This window comes from Heteronotia binoei, chromosome 4 (genome assembly GCF_032191835.1).
Source record: "Heteronotia binoei isolate CCM8104 ecotype False Entrance Well chromosome 4, APGP_CSIRO_Hbin_v1, whole genome shotgun sequence".
NCBI classification, from domain to species: Eukaryota; Metazoa; Chordata; class Lepidosauria; order Squamata; family Gekkonidae; genus Heteronotia; species Heteronotia binoei.
Window position 1 is genome coordinate 8,691,732 of NC_083226.1, and position 16,702 is coordinate 8,708,433.

At 45.7% G+C, this 16,702-nt stretch overlaps 1 protein-coding gene across 1 annotated transcript in view; it reads right to left on the bottom strand.

The window, feature by feature from the left end:
• NSD2 (nuclear receptor binding SET domain protein 2) overlaps positions 1–16,702 on the bottom strand; it is a 118,880-nt gene that overhangs the window by 80,140 nt on the left and 22,038 nt on the right. The window contains exon 2 of the mRNA XM_060236754.1: positions 13,359–13,979. Within this exon, the coding sequence (XP_060092737.1) occupies positions 13,359–13,952 (594 nt within the window). The 5' untranslated portion in view covers positions 13,953–13,979. The remainder of the gene's footprint in view (positions 1–13,358; positions 13,980–16,702) is intronic.

Consider the following 16,702-nt stretch of genomic DNA (forward strand, 5'->3'; position numbering starts at 1 on the left):
ATATATAATTGGCCCATCCAAAGAGACTTGTGGTTGTTTTAAATTTTAAATGCTTTCTCAAAACTTCTGAAGAAGCAGCAGTTTGAAAACAAAAACCACACCACATTCCAGGAAGTGTCGCCTCTAAGCTGAGTTAGTGTGAGCTAGCTCACACTTTTTAAGCCTCTGGTTCACATATTTTTGTCTTAGCTCACAAAAAATGGCCCCAGAACAAACTAATTTATGCAATAGCCAAACAGCACGCTCACAACTTTAATGGCAGTAGCTCACAAAGCAGAATTATTGCTCACAAGACTCCACAACTTAGAGGGAGTGTTGATCAGGAACTGTGTGCAAACAGTATTAAAAAATGAACCACTAACTAAATCTGACGCTTTGTAATCACCTTATTCAAAGCTTCATTTAAACAGCTAACAAATCTTTGGTACTGTTTTCAGTAGAATACCAGAAATATTGTGCTGAGCCAAAAATTACAACCATACATTGCAGATGAAACCACTGGGCTACTTGACTGGCTGTGGACATTTGCTTGAACAACTCCGTGATGTTGTTTCAAGAGTTAAATGACATCATCATCACAGGCACACCACTTTCCTACCAAAGTCTTTGGTTATGTTGGCAACCATATAGGTTTGTACTGGCAGGCAGTTCTTTACTCTTCATCATCCCAAACATGTTTTCTAGAGACTCCCTCTCCCTCCTCTGTGCTTTTACTACCCACTCGTTCATGGTTTAAACCAAAATGTATTACAACGGACTGCTGACTCAATTTAGTTTTCAGGTTTTTCTGATATAATGGTCCTTGTCCACGAGCCACTACAGTTCTAATCCCATCGTGATATGTCCAATATGTAAGATTCTATGTTTTGTTTCAGATTTCTGTAACCCTATTCCTATTACATTGCTTATTAGACAGCTCAGACTACCTTGACTTACACTGTGTAATCTACCTTGGGCCTCAGTGAGAAAGGTGGATTATATAGTACATAAATATTACTGCATTCAAAAGTTTTGTGGCACAATATTAAAACACGTTCTGTATTTATCTCCAGAAGCTGCTGACAGCCATGGACTCTCAGTTGAGAGTCTCTGGGTAAAAATAAAAGGAGGAAGAAATAACAGTGATATTATTGTGGGGGTCTGCTATAGACCACCAAGTCAGGCAGAGGACTTGGGTGAGATACTTCTACAGCAGATTGCAAAGTTCTCCAAGAGAAGGGATACAGTGATCATGGGAGATTTCAATTACCCGGACATCTGTTGGAAGTCCAACTCTGCTAAAAATGAAAAGTCAAATAGATTCCTGACCTAAACAGATTCCTGATTCCTGAAGTTGATGACAACTTCCTTTTCCAGAAAGTGAAGAAGGAAACAAGGGGATCTGCTATCTTGGATTTGATTCTCACCAACAAGGAAGAATTGACTGAAGAAGTGGAAATAGTGGGCACCCTGGGCAGTAGTGGCTATGTGATTTTGGAATTTACAGTCTTAGGGAAGGGAAAAGTTATACGTAATCAGGCTTATAGGTTGGACTTCAGAAAGGCAAACTTTGATAAACTTAGAACTATGCTGGGTAAAACCCCATGGTCAGAAATACTTAGGAGGAAGGGGGTTCAGGAGGGGTGGGAGTTTCTTAAAAGCGAAATACTAAAAGCGCAATCGCAGACGATTCCTATAAGAAAAAATGGAAAAAGCCTAAAGAGGCCGAAGTGGCTCCATAAACAGCTCTCTAAAGACTTGAGAAATAAAAAAGACTCCTTTAGGAATTGGAAGGAGGGCCTTATAACCAAGGATGAATACAAACAAATCACCAGTGCTTGTAGAGAAAAAGTTAAGAAAGTTAAAGCTCAGTATGAGCTTAGGCTGGCCAAAGATGCTAAAAACAACAAAAAGGGTTCTTTTCTTATGTTCAGAGTAAGAAAAAGAGCCAGGACATGGTGAAATTGTAACAGGTTATGAAGAGAGGGCGGAACTGCTCAATTCCTACTTTTCCTCAGTCTTCTCTTCTGAAGGTAACGGTGCTCAACATGGCAAAAACAGAACATATAAGGAGGGTATGAAGTTCCAACCTAGGATCAGCATAGGGGTAGTACATAAAACACTTAGTTTCTTTAAATGAAACTAAGTCGTCAGGGCCAGATGAACTTCATCCAAGGGTTCTAAAAGAGCTTGCGGGTGTAATTTCTGAGCCTCTGGCTACTATTTTTGAGAATTCTTGGAGAACAGGAGAGATGCTGGAAGGCGGGTGAATGTTGTCCCCATCTTCAAGAAGGGGAAAAAAGAGGATCCAGTTAACTACTGACCCATCAGCTTGACGTCTATACCTGGAAAAGTTTTAGAACAAATCATCAAACAGTCGGTCCTGGAACATTTAGAAAGAATGGATGTGATTACTAAGAGCCAGCATGGGTTTCTCAAGAACAAGTCATGTCAAACTAACCTGATCTCTTTTTTTGAGAAAGTGACTACCTTGCTGCATCAGGGGAATGCTGTAGATGTCGTTTATCTTGATTTCCACATACTATCCTTGTTGACAAGTTAGTAAAATGTGGTTTGGATCCCGTTACCTTTAGGTAGGTCTGTAACTGGTTGACAGATCGCACCCAAAGAGTGCTTGTGAATGGTTCCTCATCCTCTTGGAGAGGAGTGACAAGTGGAGTGCCTCAAGGATCTGTCCTGGGACCTGTTTTGTTCAACATCTTTATCAATGATTTGGATGAAGGAATAGAGGGAACGCTTATTAAGTTTGCAGATGATACTGAATTGGGAGGGGTTGCAAATACAGTAGAAAACAAACAGGATACAGGATGACCTTGACAGGCAGGAAAACTGGGCTAAAGCCAATAAAATGTATTTTAACAGGGATAAATATAAAGTTCTGCATTTAGGTAGGAAAAATCCAATGCAGTTATAGGATGGGGGAGACTTGTCCTAGCAGTACTATGTGCGAAAAGCAGGGGTCTTAGTGGACCATACGCTGAACATAAATCAACAGTGTGATGTGGTGGCTAAAAAGGCAAATGCAATTTTGGGCTGTATCAACAGAAGTATAGTGTCCAGATCACGTGAAGTGATGGTATCACTTTACTCTGCTCTGGTAAGACCTCAGCTGGTCCTATGAAGAAAGGTTGAAGGCGCTGGGCATGTTTAACCTGGAGAGGAGGCGGCTGAGAGGTAATATGATCACCATCTTCAAGTACTTGAAGGGCTGTCATATAGAGGATGGTGTGGAATTATTTTCTGTGGCCCCAGAAGGTAGGAGCAGAACCAGTGGGTTGAAATTAAATCAAAAGAGTTTCCAGCTATTTGTCTGTCAAGCAGGAACTTTCTGGGTTTTTGATTGTGCAGATCCGTTGCAAGGCAGATGGTGGAACTTGAATGCTTGCAGACCATTTCTTAGCAGAAACAGACATCTATATGTTTCATGTACGGGAGCAGTAAGGCAGAAGAGGGAGAGCTCATTCTCTGTAAACTCCTGCAGGACCCCATTTGCAAACTTCACTTTGCATAGCGCAGGGCGGAAAAGTGCTTCTTTATTGTTAAATCCAACAGCAGCAAAACTCATTTCCAGTCTTTTCATTTAACTCGATCCTGGATTTAGCCAGGAGACAAAGAATTTGCCTCCTGCTATCATTCATTTCACAAGCATGACCCCAATGCTTGGAGCTGTGTGCTATCTGTAAGGGAAGCTAGGAAGTTTTCCGGTACCATGTGCTTAACACAAATAGCGTTAAACTTTGCATGTAAGGTAAGTGTAGTACTAACCAGAATCTTCTATTCCAGTAGATAATTTGCAGGTGACCTGCCACTGTGTAAATGTACTATGCCATACCTAGTGCTCTTAGAACAGTCCCAAACTAAGCCATGTTGACTCAGGGGGCCACCCTGAATCTAACAAGCAGCCAATGAAAATTTTCAAAACACATAATCAAAGTCTGGAAAGTGTATATGTCATTACAGTTATCGTCTGACAGAAGTGCAGACTTGTAGCAGCATCTCAAAAAGATCCATTACTCAAATATGTCAATCACAGTTTGAATTTCGACCAATTTCCCTGCCCTTCCAGAAAACCCTATAAGAAGAAAAACTGAAATGAGTAGAAATGGATGCACCTTTAAAATAACCTTTAAAATCTTGAATGAACTGGTAAGTCTATGACAATTTACCCCAGAGCCTTTGGTAAATCTGAATTGGATAGGTGGGTGGAATTCCAGTTTCCCAGCTGATCTCAGCTGATGGGTTTATTTCCAGTAAATATACTCAGAACTGCAACCAAGCAGCCTGAGCATCTGTTCAATTTTTACTCAGGAATTAGTCCCTCTGAGTCCAGTAAGGCTTACTCTAAAATAAGCCTGCTTCGGCGGGGAGGGCGGGATATAAATAAAATGATTGATTAAAATGATTGAAAATATCCGCTTCATTTACACCCTGCCTTTCTCCTCAGTGGGGACCTAGAGACTTATACATCATTCTCCGCTCCTTTATTTCATCCTCACAACAACCCCATGAGGTAGGGTTAGGCTGCAAGTGTGTCACCAAGAAAGCTTCCAAGGTAGAGAGAGGAGTCAAACACACTGGCTCTCAAACATGCATACTAAACTTGCATGGGATTAAACTGTCAATTACATAATGTATTCTTGCTTGAATCCCATTGCTTTACCGCCTTAACCCCCAAGTTCCCACCTCAGGAAGTAATTTTAAAAGAATGTCAGGAAAGGATTTTACACTTCACCCCCTTCTCCCAGCTGTCCACCCTCAGCCACTGGAGGGTAAGTCACATCTTTCAGGGGGGAGGGGTCCTCCTTCATTGGCTCTCATCCCATCTGCTGTCAGAGAAGACATTTTGGAATGGTGAGGGGGGGGGGGAGGAGATTGGAGCTTCAAGATCACAGGAGAATGTTACATCAACGTGGGGCCTGGATATGTTAAGCATTCTTTCACAATTTATGCAAAAAAGAAGAGGATAAAAATCAAGATGGATGTAAGCCACATTGGGTTCTCGCCGCAAAGAAAGGTTGGTGTTGATTCACTTCATTTATATTCTGTCTTTTTGTTTCTCCTCAATTTGTACCCATGGCAGTTTTAATAGAGCATATACAATGGTTTCACATATTTTCAAAAAAAAGGAAAGCTCCCCTTCTCCTTTCTATACACATAACATGCTAGAAAAGAAACCCAATATCAGGCACACCAATGCGAACAAATGTGGGGTCAATAATATTGACTGCCATCTCAGGAATTACACATGTAAGCAGAAAGCGAGAAGGTCGTCAACGGTGGCACACACCCTGGTGTGGAATCAGTGAATGAGAACAGACCAGAGATGTGCATGAACTAGAAAATAGTGGTTCGATGGATTGGATGAACTGTGGTTTGTGATTTGTCATGAATGTTTTGTTTCCCGAACCCATTTGCGGTTCATTTGCTTTGGAAGTTTGGGAAGCTGCAGAACGTGCAAGATGTGTTCTTCTGAAAAGGAAAAAGCAACCCGCCCCACCAAAAAATGGTAGAGAGTGGCTGGAAAGAGATGTGTTTTTTCCCATAAAGTAAAGAAAGACCCCAGCAATGTTGTTTAAATAAAAACAAGAAAAGAAAAGTCAAACACCCTGCAGTAGCGGAGCAGACGGCGGCCAGCACTACTACGGAATAGCATGTGTAGCTCAGGTCCCTGAGACTACAGAAAAACCTTCGCAGCCAGGAAGGTGCTTAAAAAATTGTCGCACTGTGTGAGGGGAAAGGAAGTACTCCCTTAAGCCAGCTCAAGAGCCAGCAGCAAGCAAGTAAGCAATTTCAATTTGATTTCTAAAATCTTCTTCACAGCAGGCTCCTAATTCTCTCACAACGAAGGCTGTATATCTCTCTGCAGCTGCTGCAAAAGTGAAACTGCAAGGTCATGGTGTGTGGTTATCTGCTCCCAGGCAGCATAATGGGAGCTCAGTGCTTGGTTAACTAAAGCTGCCAATCAAGCCGTGGGCAACTCCTATGGGCGTTTCCAGACTCTCCTCAAGTCCACCTCCAGCATTGCCTAGAGACTGATTGATCAGAACTAGGCTGTGCTGGGCGACCAGACCGCTGGAATGCAGCAAACCACCCACCGAAATAAAATGGCTGTTTCCTTTCCAAAACGGTGTGATCAGCTGACCCAGGTCAGTACGATACACAAACCAACCTGGTTCAAGGAAAAATTCATTTTGTATTTCCATTAGTGCACATCCCTAGACTAGACTCAATGAGAGGATCAGATCTTACCAAGCTTCTACACAATGACTGCCTGAGCAAGGTTTGTGTTAAACAAATGAATGTGGTTAAACTAGGGTAATGGATAAAAACCCAAGAGACAAAGCCAATTTGCTTGGAAGTACCACTCCAGAATTCAAGTGAGGTGTTAAGAGCAGACATGACAGGCTTTCACAGAAGAACCACAGAAAGATACCACCTTTTAAAAAGTTAACATCCATTCTTCTCTTTGTTTCATGTGGCATCGTGGCACCTCCTTGAGGAAGCAGCTATAACTGCATGAAGGGAAGGGAAGGTCCCCTGTGCAAGCACCAGTCGTTTCCGACTCTGGGGTGACGTTGCTTTCACAACGTTTTCATGGCAGACTTTTGACGGGGTGGTTTGCCATTGCCTTCTCCAGTCTTTTACACTTCCCTCCCAGCAAGCTGGGTACTCATTTTACTGACCTCGGAAGGATGGAAGGCTGAGTCAACTTTGAGCCGGCTACCTGAATCCAGCTTCCGCCGGAATCGAACTCAGGTCGCAAGCAGAGAGTTCAGACCACTGTACTGCAGTACTGCTGCTTTACCACTCTGCGTCACAGGGCAGCTAACTGCATGAAACATAGCATCAAACAACAACACTTACACTGCTAATGTTCCTATTTGATGTTTGGTTCCATTCTTCATTAACTTAGTTTGTAATTCGTGAAATCCTTCACTAATTTCCCCTTTGCTACAGAATTAAATCTTGAAAGGGTTATATACAAAAAATTGAAAACAAGTGCAAAACAAAGCAAGAGGGAAGCTTTCTTTGTCCTTCAGCTAATTCTGCTGCAAACTAGAAGTGAAGCGCCTCCCATCCCACCCCAGTTGAGAGAGGGTAGAGAATCAGCTCCAACAGGTTTCTTATTCTTCACAGTCTCTGAGCAGGTAGGCACACAAAGGGGAATAGATTAGCACGATGACCTTACATGGAGCAAATGCCCATGTCAGTTTGTACTGAGAAAGGACAGCTGTGATTACTAACAGCCAGCATGGGTTTCTCAAGAACAAGTCATGTCAGACTAACCTGATCCTTTTTTTGAAAAAGTTACTACCTTGCCTGATTAGGGGAATGCTGTAGAGACTGTTTATCTTGATTTCAGTAAGGCTTCTGATATGATTCCAAGGGGTGGGCAAAATTGCTTAATGTAAGAGCCAGATAGAATAAATGCCAGATGTCTGAGAGCCATAAGACACGAATATTAGATGTCTGAGAGCTGCAAGACACGAACATCAGATGTTTGAGAGCTGCAGGACAGGAAGGAACAAAGGGAGGGAGGGAGGAAAGCAAATAGATTGGGGAGGGAGAGGAAGAAAGAAAGAAAGCAACAAGAAAGAAATGCATTCTCCAACTTGCCAGCTGGCTTGACTAGGACAAGCTGGCTGACAGGGCAGTGACGGCTTCAAGAGCCATACAATATATGTGAAAGAGCCACATGTGGCTCCCGAGTCACGGTTTGGCCACCCCTGATCAAGAGGTCTTAGTGGACTATACTCTGAATGTGAATCAGCAATGTGATGCAGTAGCTATAAAAGAAAATGCGATTTTGGGGCTGTATCAATAGAGGTACAGTGTCCCAATCACACCAAGTGATAGCATCCTTTCCTTTTGTACCCTTAGAAGTTCACTGATTTATGAATCTTGAGCAGCAGAAAACATTTATTTCTTTTTTTGATGCTAGGACTAAGACAAATTTCGCGATTGTTAGCATGATGTTAGGATCCTTATAACTGAACGGAGTACTGGGGGGGGGGGGGGTGACTGGTTGAATAAAAGCTTAATATCCCTCATAACCCCCAAAAAACTGTATTCCAGCATGTCCATGAAAGGATGTATCCATCCTGTTAAGGCCGTAAGGGCAGATTCTATCAGTGTAGGGCCTATTCAAAAATCTCCCTTGCAAAACCATTGTGAGTATAATGTTCAGCCATGCAAAAAAAGCTCTGCAATAATGTGGGCTGGTAAGATCGTACATACGGAGGTGGGTGGGTGAAGATTTTGGGTAAGGTAATGTAATGTAGACCAAAAAAATAGGGATGAGCATATTTTGTGGGCTTGAAATTAAATCAAAAGAGTTTCCATCTAAACATTAGGAAGAACTAATGAAGAACTTCCTGACTGCTAGAGCGGTTCCTCAGTGGAACAGACGTCCTCAGGAGGTAGTGGGCTCTCCTTCCTAGGTTTTAAACAGAGGCTAGCTGGCCATCTGACAGCAATGAGGATCCTGTGAATTTAGAGAGAGGTGTTTGTGAGTTTCCTGCATTGTGCAGGGGGTTGGACTGGATGACTCTGGAGGTCCTTTCCAACTCTATGATTCTATGTACAGGCTGCATTTAAGTGTTCTAAATAAGTGGTCTTTTCCAACTATTCTTTAGAGACAAGCTTTCTCAGTTGCTCTAACAAGCAAACTGTTCAGCAAGGAGACAGTTCTTCATTTTATTCATGCCCCCTGAAGTAGACCAACAGGTTAGTCTAGTACCTCTAAGACCTGCAGCAGGAGACAGCCCACACTGTACTCAAATCTCTTCAGCATCCTCCTCTGCAGAGCTTCTTTTCTGCCAGAGCCCACAGGAGCGGAATTCTGCCTGGACTGGCCAGGGCTCCAGCTGGCCCAACCCACTATGCAGCAGCCACGTGCTCCCAGGACAGGCGGTGTGGCCTAATATGCAAATGAGAACCAGCCGGACTTTTTTTTGCAAAAAAAGCCCTGCTCCTCTGATTAACACTGACAGTTCAGCAGCTCAAACTGGGGCAATGAATGTCGACATGGACATGAATAATAATAACTCTAGAATCATATGAAGGCACCACACCGCAGCAGCTCCTACGTTACTAGATGAAGTCTAGCGGCAAGATGTAACAAAGAACATTATACCTCCATCAGCACTTAAAAGGGCTGAGCATTCCTATAAGGGGAGAGGAGGAAGGGTTTAGCCACTCATTTTGTTAAGCAAAACCCGTGCATTACTAACATTTGAGGCGGGTGTGGGGAAATATTTCTTTAAACAATTACTCCTTTAAAATACAAACAGGTGGGAAGGGGTGCTGCACAGTTAGCCCCCCTCTCCCATGTGGCTCCACTTAGAATCAAGGCTTCATACACCTCACATGCTTTTTATCATACACATGTCATGCTTTTTAAAGGCCAATGGAAATCAATGGCCAATATGTCTGTTTTGATTATTTACACAATGAGGCAGCAGAACTCCAGATGTACCAAGTATACACTGCCATGTTTTAATGCCTCCCCTTCCTTTAATGAGCCCCGTGGCGCAGAGTGGTAAAGCTGCGATACTGCAGTCGGAGCCCTCTGCTCATGACCTGAGTTCGATTCCAGCGGAAGCTGGTTCAGGTAGCTGGCTCGAGGTTGACTCAGCCTTCCATCCTTCCGAGGTCAGTAAAATGAGTACCCAGCTTGCTGGGGGGAAAGTGACTCAGCCTTCCATCCTTCCGAGGTCAGTAAAATGAGTGCCCAGCTTGCTGGGGGGGAAGTGTAATGACCGGGGAAGGCAATGGCAACCCACCCCATAAAAAGGACTGCCGTGAAAACAGTGTCACCCCAGAGTCGGAATCGACTGGTACTTGCACAGGGGACCTTTCCTTTCCTTCCTTTGGCCTGAGAGAGATCCAGCTGTCTTTGATGAGGGCTAGGACTTTTGGAGCCCTGGTCGCCAGCCTGGTGGAACTCTCTGTTGGAAAATAGCTGTGCCCTACAGGATTTACTATGTTTCCATAGGGCTTGCAAGGCAGAGTTGTTCCACCAGGCATTTGGTTGAGAACAGTGACAGTCTAACATAGCCCCCCCCCACCTCCCCCACATACCCTCTACCCAGGGGACTGATGGATACTGAAATTCTTTTGTCATCTGGATATTATATTGTTCTAGTGCAGATGTTTTTAGTATTTTAATGTTGTTTTAATTGCATTGAAGAAATCCCTTGGCACCTGTCGTATCAACCATCACCAGTGGTCTGACCTAGCCTCAGATCGCAAAGCATGGAGGCACACCATCCACCAGGCTGTCTCTTCCTTTGAGAACGCACGCATAGCTGGTCTTGAGGACAAAAGGAGATTGAGGAAGAATCGCACTGCTACAGCACCAACCCCAAATCAGACTTTTCCCTGCAGCCGCTGCGGCCGGATCTGCCTGTCCCGCATTGGTCTTGTCAGCCACCAGCGAGCCTGCAGCAGACGTGACTACTGCACCCTTCTTAAATCTTCGTTTGCGAAGTCAAGCCAAGAGAGAGAGAATTGCATTATCTATTGTATTCGTCTCTGATGTAAGCTGCCCAGACTCGTTTCCAGGGAAGGGTGGCCAACAAATTGAACCAAATAAATAAATAAATAATCAATCGGGGGGGGGGGGCTACTATAAGCCCTCACCCCAATATGCTAGCATTTCCAGGGAGCTCTGTCTACGGTGATCACTGAAAAACAGGACATCTCCTCCAACTGACATGGTACTGCCTGTACAGAGAGCCAGCTTCCATTGCACCTAAATCCAAACCTAGAAATAAAGAGTTTTTTTCACTTGCCTTCTGTCTAGACTCTAAAAGTTTTCAGTCAGGTGCAAGAAACAGAGTTCAGTGCTTGGGGTGAAGTTGCCTATCCCCCTCCAGCAGTTCTTGAACATACATGGAGTCTTCCTTCCAGTCTTGGAATGAAGGAAAAAAACCACTAAAAACTTGAAATCGCAGACAGCCCTGTTTAAAACACGGCAGACCTACTGTCGGCGGCATTATAAGGGAAATGCCAACAGTTTAAAATCCCACTCTCCCAAACAATGCCTTTTCAAACTTTTCCCCAAAGAGCTCAAGGCATCGAGTGGAAGGCCAAAACAACCCTGGAAAAGATCTTAACCCTTTCCCACTGCCACACATCCCTCACCTGAAAGAATGTGGAGGAATTCACACCGGCTGCACAACTCCGGAGCTGGCAAACTGCTCTGAAGGGCCTTTGATCTTCTCCCCACATCCCCAGTGGGGGGGGGGGGGTGCTCTGTGATGACCAGCCCACTGGGATGTTAAACTATATGGACAAACGACTCTTGCACTATCATGGAATGCTAAATGCAATCACCTCCTGATAGTGATAAAAATCTTACTGGCTTTGACCTACCCAGATGGGAAAAGTTGAAACCCACCCTTCTCCTTTTTTTTATTAGTCACGGTCCCTGCTCCATCCAGAAAGCAGCTGGAAAAGAATGAGAAACTTTATCGGGTGTCAAGTCCAGCGAACATAAGAAGAGCCCTGCTGGATTAGACTAACAGTCCATCTAGTCCAGCATCCTATCTCACACAGTGGCCAACCAGTTCCTCTGGACAGCCAACGACAGGACACAAGAGGCCCAGGCCTTCCCCCTGACGTTCCTTCCTGGCTCTGGGATTCAGAGGTTTACTTCCTCTAAATGTGGAGGTTTCCCTCAGTCACTATGGCTAGGAACTACTGATAGAACATAAAAAGAGCCTTGCTGGATCAGACTGGTTGGCCATCTAGTCCAGCAACCTTTCTCACATAGCAGTCAACCAATTCCTTTGGACAACCAACAACAGGGCATAGAGGCCCAGGCCTTCCCCCTGACGTTCCTTCCTGGCTCTGGGATTCAGAGGTTTACTTCCTCTGAATGTGGAGGTTCCCCTCAGTCACCGTGGCTAGCAGCCAATGGTAGACCTATCCTCCATGAACTGATCTCCTTTTTAAAGCTGTTTACTCCTGTGGCTGTCACTACATATCCTCTGGCAGCAAATTCAACATTTCAATCGCTCTCTATATAAAGTAGCATTTTTGTCCTGAACCTACTGGCTCTCAGCTTCATTGGATGCTCTCAAGTTCAAGTATTTGGGGAAAGAAAAAGTTCTGTCAACTTCCCCCTCCCCTACGCATAATTTTATTGTCTCTTTTCTTAACTCCAAAGTCCCAGACTTTTCAGACTTTCCTCATAGGGAAGATGTTTTAACCCCGTAATAGCTTTGGTTGCCCTCTCTGTAATGCTCCTCTCAGACCCCTATCCTGGACAGAAATCTTATGCTTGCCAAGCCTAGAACTTAGAAACAACCTTCTTTTTAAACACCATTTACCCTGTTCTCTTAATAACCGTCAAACAAAATCTACCACAATTCTCAAGTTCACTACCAATATGCAAAGCACATTTACACTCTCCCCATACACAAGTTCTAAGAAACTAGGAAAAGCCTGATCCCACAGCAATGGGAAGAGCTGCCCCTGCAACCCTCTTCTTAAGACACCAACCCACAGGCAGAGCCAACTCCTAGCACTGAGTCTGAGGAAATAGGAGAACTTGGTGTGATGGTCACTAACCTGCTACATTGGCTCCCGGTTGAACACCAAGCCAAGTTCAAGGTTTTGTTATTGACCTATAAGGCCCTGAGCAGTCAGGGACCAACGTACCCATGGGATTGTCTCCTCTATTATGTCCCAAGGAGAGCATTGTGCTTTTTAGACAACAACTTGCTGGTGGTCCCCAGCCCTAAAGACATCTGGCTGTCCTCGACCAGGGCTACGGTGTTCTCGGCTCTGGCCCCAACGTGGTTGGAACTCTCTGTCAAGTACCATCTGGGCCCTGCATGATCTAATGCAATTTTTCAGGGCCTGCAAAACAGAGATGTTCCACCAGGCTAAAGACAGTGACAGTTTCCATCTGCCTGGCACCCTTCTCTATTATTTCCACCTATTTTGCTCTCTTCCTCCCTGACTATGAATGGAGCCGGCCATTGAAATTGGGGCTATTAGTCGTCATTGGACTGTTACAATGGTTCTGTAAATTGATTTTAACTGATTTTTATTTTGTTGTGGTTTTATATATATTGTACATTGCCCAGAGCCCTGCAGTAGTAGGGATCGGGCAATTTATAAATACAACACCACCACCAAAGCAGAGTAACTTCCAGGGCAGCGATCCCAACAGCATTCACACTTCCATTTATTTTTACAGCTGTCAACTAGCATCTGAGCAAGGACCAATTTGAAGGCAACTTGCTTTTTTTTTTAAACATCGTCCTTAACATTAATTCACATAAACCACAATCAGCCTATCAGCAGAGTTAGTAAATAACAAAAAAAAAACCAAAACGCGGTACCTTCTTGCCAGAGGGACTTCTTGTCTTTGAGATTAATGCTGCTCCGCCAAAGCTCTGTTCAAGCACAGAGTCATACTTGATGCTCCTTTTTCTGTTCCTCCTCTCCTTGTTCCCTGGTTTTTGCTGGTTCTCCTCTGCTGGAGATAGATCTATTCCATTGTCGCCACAGATTGAAGACTCAAAGAGAGGCTTTCCATTCATGTAAGTCTTAGTGATTTTCAGTTTAATCTCTGGAGAGCCGTTTTTGGCAGGAGTAGTGTTAGGTGGCGTCCCAGCTTCTTTTATATCCTGTGACTCAAAACGCAGCTTGGTATCTTGTGCTCCCGATTCTCCATTAAACACACGGGAAGTTAGGTCTTTCAGCTTGTCTGATGGGATAAATGGGAGAGCATCGTGCCCATTGTATTTCGGCACAACATCCTCCTGTAGTGTGGCAGAAAGATGCGCTTTGCCCAAGTAGACTGAACATTCACGATTCACTTCACAGTTCTGTGTTTTCCCTGTAGGGCTTCCAAGGATTTCTGGTACTTGCTTCATTTTTATGTGATTGACACTCTTTTTGGTTAACAGCAGAGAGCTACTTTTGAAATCCATTCAGGCAAAGGAATTTCCAGTTTTATACTGCAAGGTTAAAACAAAAAAGCGAAAAAAACAAAGAACTGAAACATTGATCCTGGAAGTTTTTTCATTAATTAAGATATATTACTAATTAAGATATACAGTCAGAAATAGGGTAGTTGGGAGGTTAATAACATTTGGTGTTGATCAGGCCAGCTATATGCAATATTTCCACTACAGTCAGAGGGGGAAAAGAAGTCCCACATCTGAAGTTTGCTAGGTTTTTGCCAAGCTATAAACTGTTTAAAAGTAAAGATAGCCCCCATGCAAGCACCAGGTCGTTACCGACCCATGGGGTGATGTCACATCCGGACGTTTTCATGGCAGACTTTTATGGGGTGTTTTGCCACTGCCTTCCCCAGCCATCTACACTTTACCCCCAGCAAGCTGGGTACTCATTTTACTGACGTCAGAAGGATGGAAGGCTGAGTTAGCCACTGGGATCAAACTCAGGTCATGAGCAGAGCTTGGACTGCAGTACTGCAACTTACCACTCTGTGCCACGGGGCTCCTATAAACTGTTTACTATTATAGAAAAAAGCTAGTTAAACCTAGTTTAAGGCACTAGCAGCACAATCCAGAAAGGGGGGGGGGGAGCGGAAAGCTTTTGGGAGCAGACAAGCCGCTACGTGGGCGCAGGGAGAGTTTGCACCAACGTACGACCGGCGCCACCACAGTGGGGGGGAGTTACGTGGGCAGGGGGTTGGCAGAGAGCCGCTCTGCCCGAGGGCAGCGGTGCCTGAGGGCTGCGCCCAAGAGTGGGCAGAAGTGAGGTGGAGCGCGGCGTTCAGGCAGAGGGAGTGGAGTTGGGGGCAAGGCCAGGCTTAGGCAGCTTCCTGAGCATGACATGCCCCCCCCCCGAGAGGTGCAACTGTACGCCGGGAAAAATAGCACCATGTCCCATAGGCACTCATTGAAACAAACAAAAAAAAAGATCGCCTCCGCCGCTGCGGAAGCTCGCAAACCCTTAGGGAGCGGCGTGATTGCCTCGCCAATCCCCTCGTGCCTCAGGCTGACGAGACCCCTCCCCAGCACCCAATCCGGTCTCCCCCCTCCTAGAAATCCTTCCACTCTGGCCTCGTACAACTCAGTTGTTAGGAAGAGTAGCGCATGGTAGGAAGCTCTGCCGGCGAGCTCCCAGCCATGCAGACTTAGAGTGAGGGACAGGCAGGCATGTTGGTGACGGCTTCTGCACCTCGCAGTTGCGCTGACAGTATCTTTGACTTGCCAGGGAGACTATCGCACTCTGTTCCAGAAAAATAAAGTCTAAGCCGTGCCCTCTGCTGTCTCTCCTGCTTGGCATCTCTTGCATGTTCCCTGGGCAATTCCCCCCCGGTCAGTGGTCTCTCTGAGGGAATGCCTGGGAGGGTGGGCATACTTGATTTTTTTGGGGGGGAATGGTCTATGAGCTGCCACAATAACCCCCCCCGTGTGGCTGGACAGGGGAGGAGAGTGCCACCCCTCAGCCTGCCCGGGATGACAGCCTACCCGGCCCCACAGGGCTGTTGTGCACAGGGTACTAAGGGGGGGGGGGCTGATGAAGTGGATTCTGCAGCTGCTGCACTCACACTCTGGGTTCCGCGGCCCCCAGGGGAGGTGTTCCGTGCACATGGCAGGGGGCATCAGCACAACACAGGGGGTCTCTGGGGGGGGGTGTCTGCTGCTGGGCTGCTCACTCCCAGACACACATTCCAGTCGCTGTCTATGACAGCGAACTCCTGCACTTGGTACTTCCTGCTTGTCTGCCTGCCATTGGCAGAGTCTCTGACAGCGGGAGGGTGTGAGGGGATTGACACCTCTGTGGTCCCATGCGGCCCTGTCTCGCCCCCACCCCCACCTCACCACCAAGCCAGGCTTCTCGTGCGTGCACGCCCAGCCTCACTCCTGTTCCCTCCCCGTGTTGGTGGGATGCCTCTCCTTTGCCTGTGATGGTCTGCCCATCATTGCCTCCATTCTCTGTTTGGGGGCGGGTTGGGGATGGCTATCAGCCTCTCTGGGGCCGCCTCTCCCCATCCCTGACAGTCATGAGCCGCGGCGCATGCGCCAAGACTGGTCAATGCGAGGGGGCTGGCTCTCCCCTCTGGCTGCCTCCACCTCCCTTGTGTCTACGCCAGTGGTGTTGCCATGGCAACCATCCCCCTCACGGCAAGCTATGCCTCTCCCCTCCCCACGCTCCAGCGTGCCGAAGCCCTCAGGAAGTCTACTAGCGGCGCGGCAGCCACGCCGCCACTTATGTCTGGATTGGACTGCCCCTGCCTATTTTAAATTATGCATACCGCATTGCTGTGGAATGTAATAGTCTGCAAGGTGCCAGTAGTCCTTGATCACAACACAATATCAATTTTCACATTAACTTTTTGTATATAAATATTCACCTCGCGTTTACAAAAAACTAAGGAGCTTTGCCACTGCTCTAGCAGCACATTCATTTGCCTAAAACTTATAGTGAGTACTGGGGAATGCAGCCACAATGGGATGAGAAGCAGCAACCGCACTAAAGGGTTTATTCAAAGGCTGCCCCCCCCCCTTTCTCCCAATGGCCAAGCAACCCAGTTTGGTATTTGCTGACTCCACATCTTGCTGTGTAGCCTCGAATTTATCTCAAACACTGTTAATATAAAGACTACCAAATGCACACTGCCCCTGCGCATCCTCAAGTCCTCCTTCACAACGCATCTCCCACATTCTGACTGGCTTATAAGGAATCAAGAGATTTCTACTCCAAC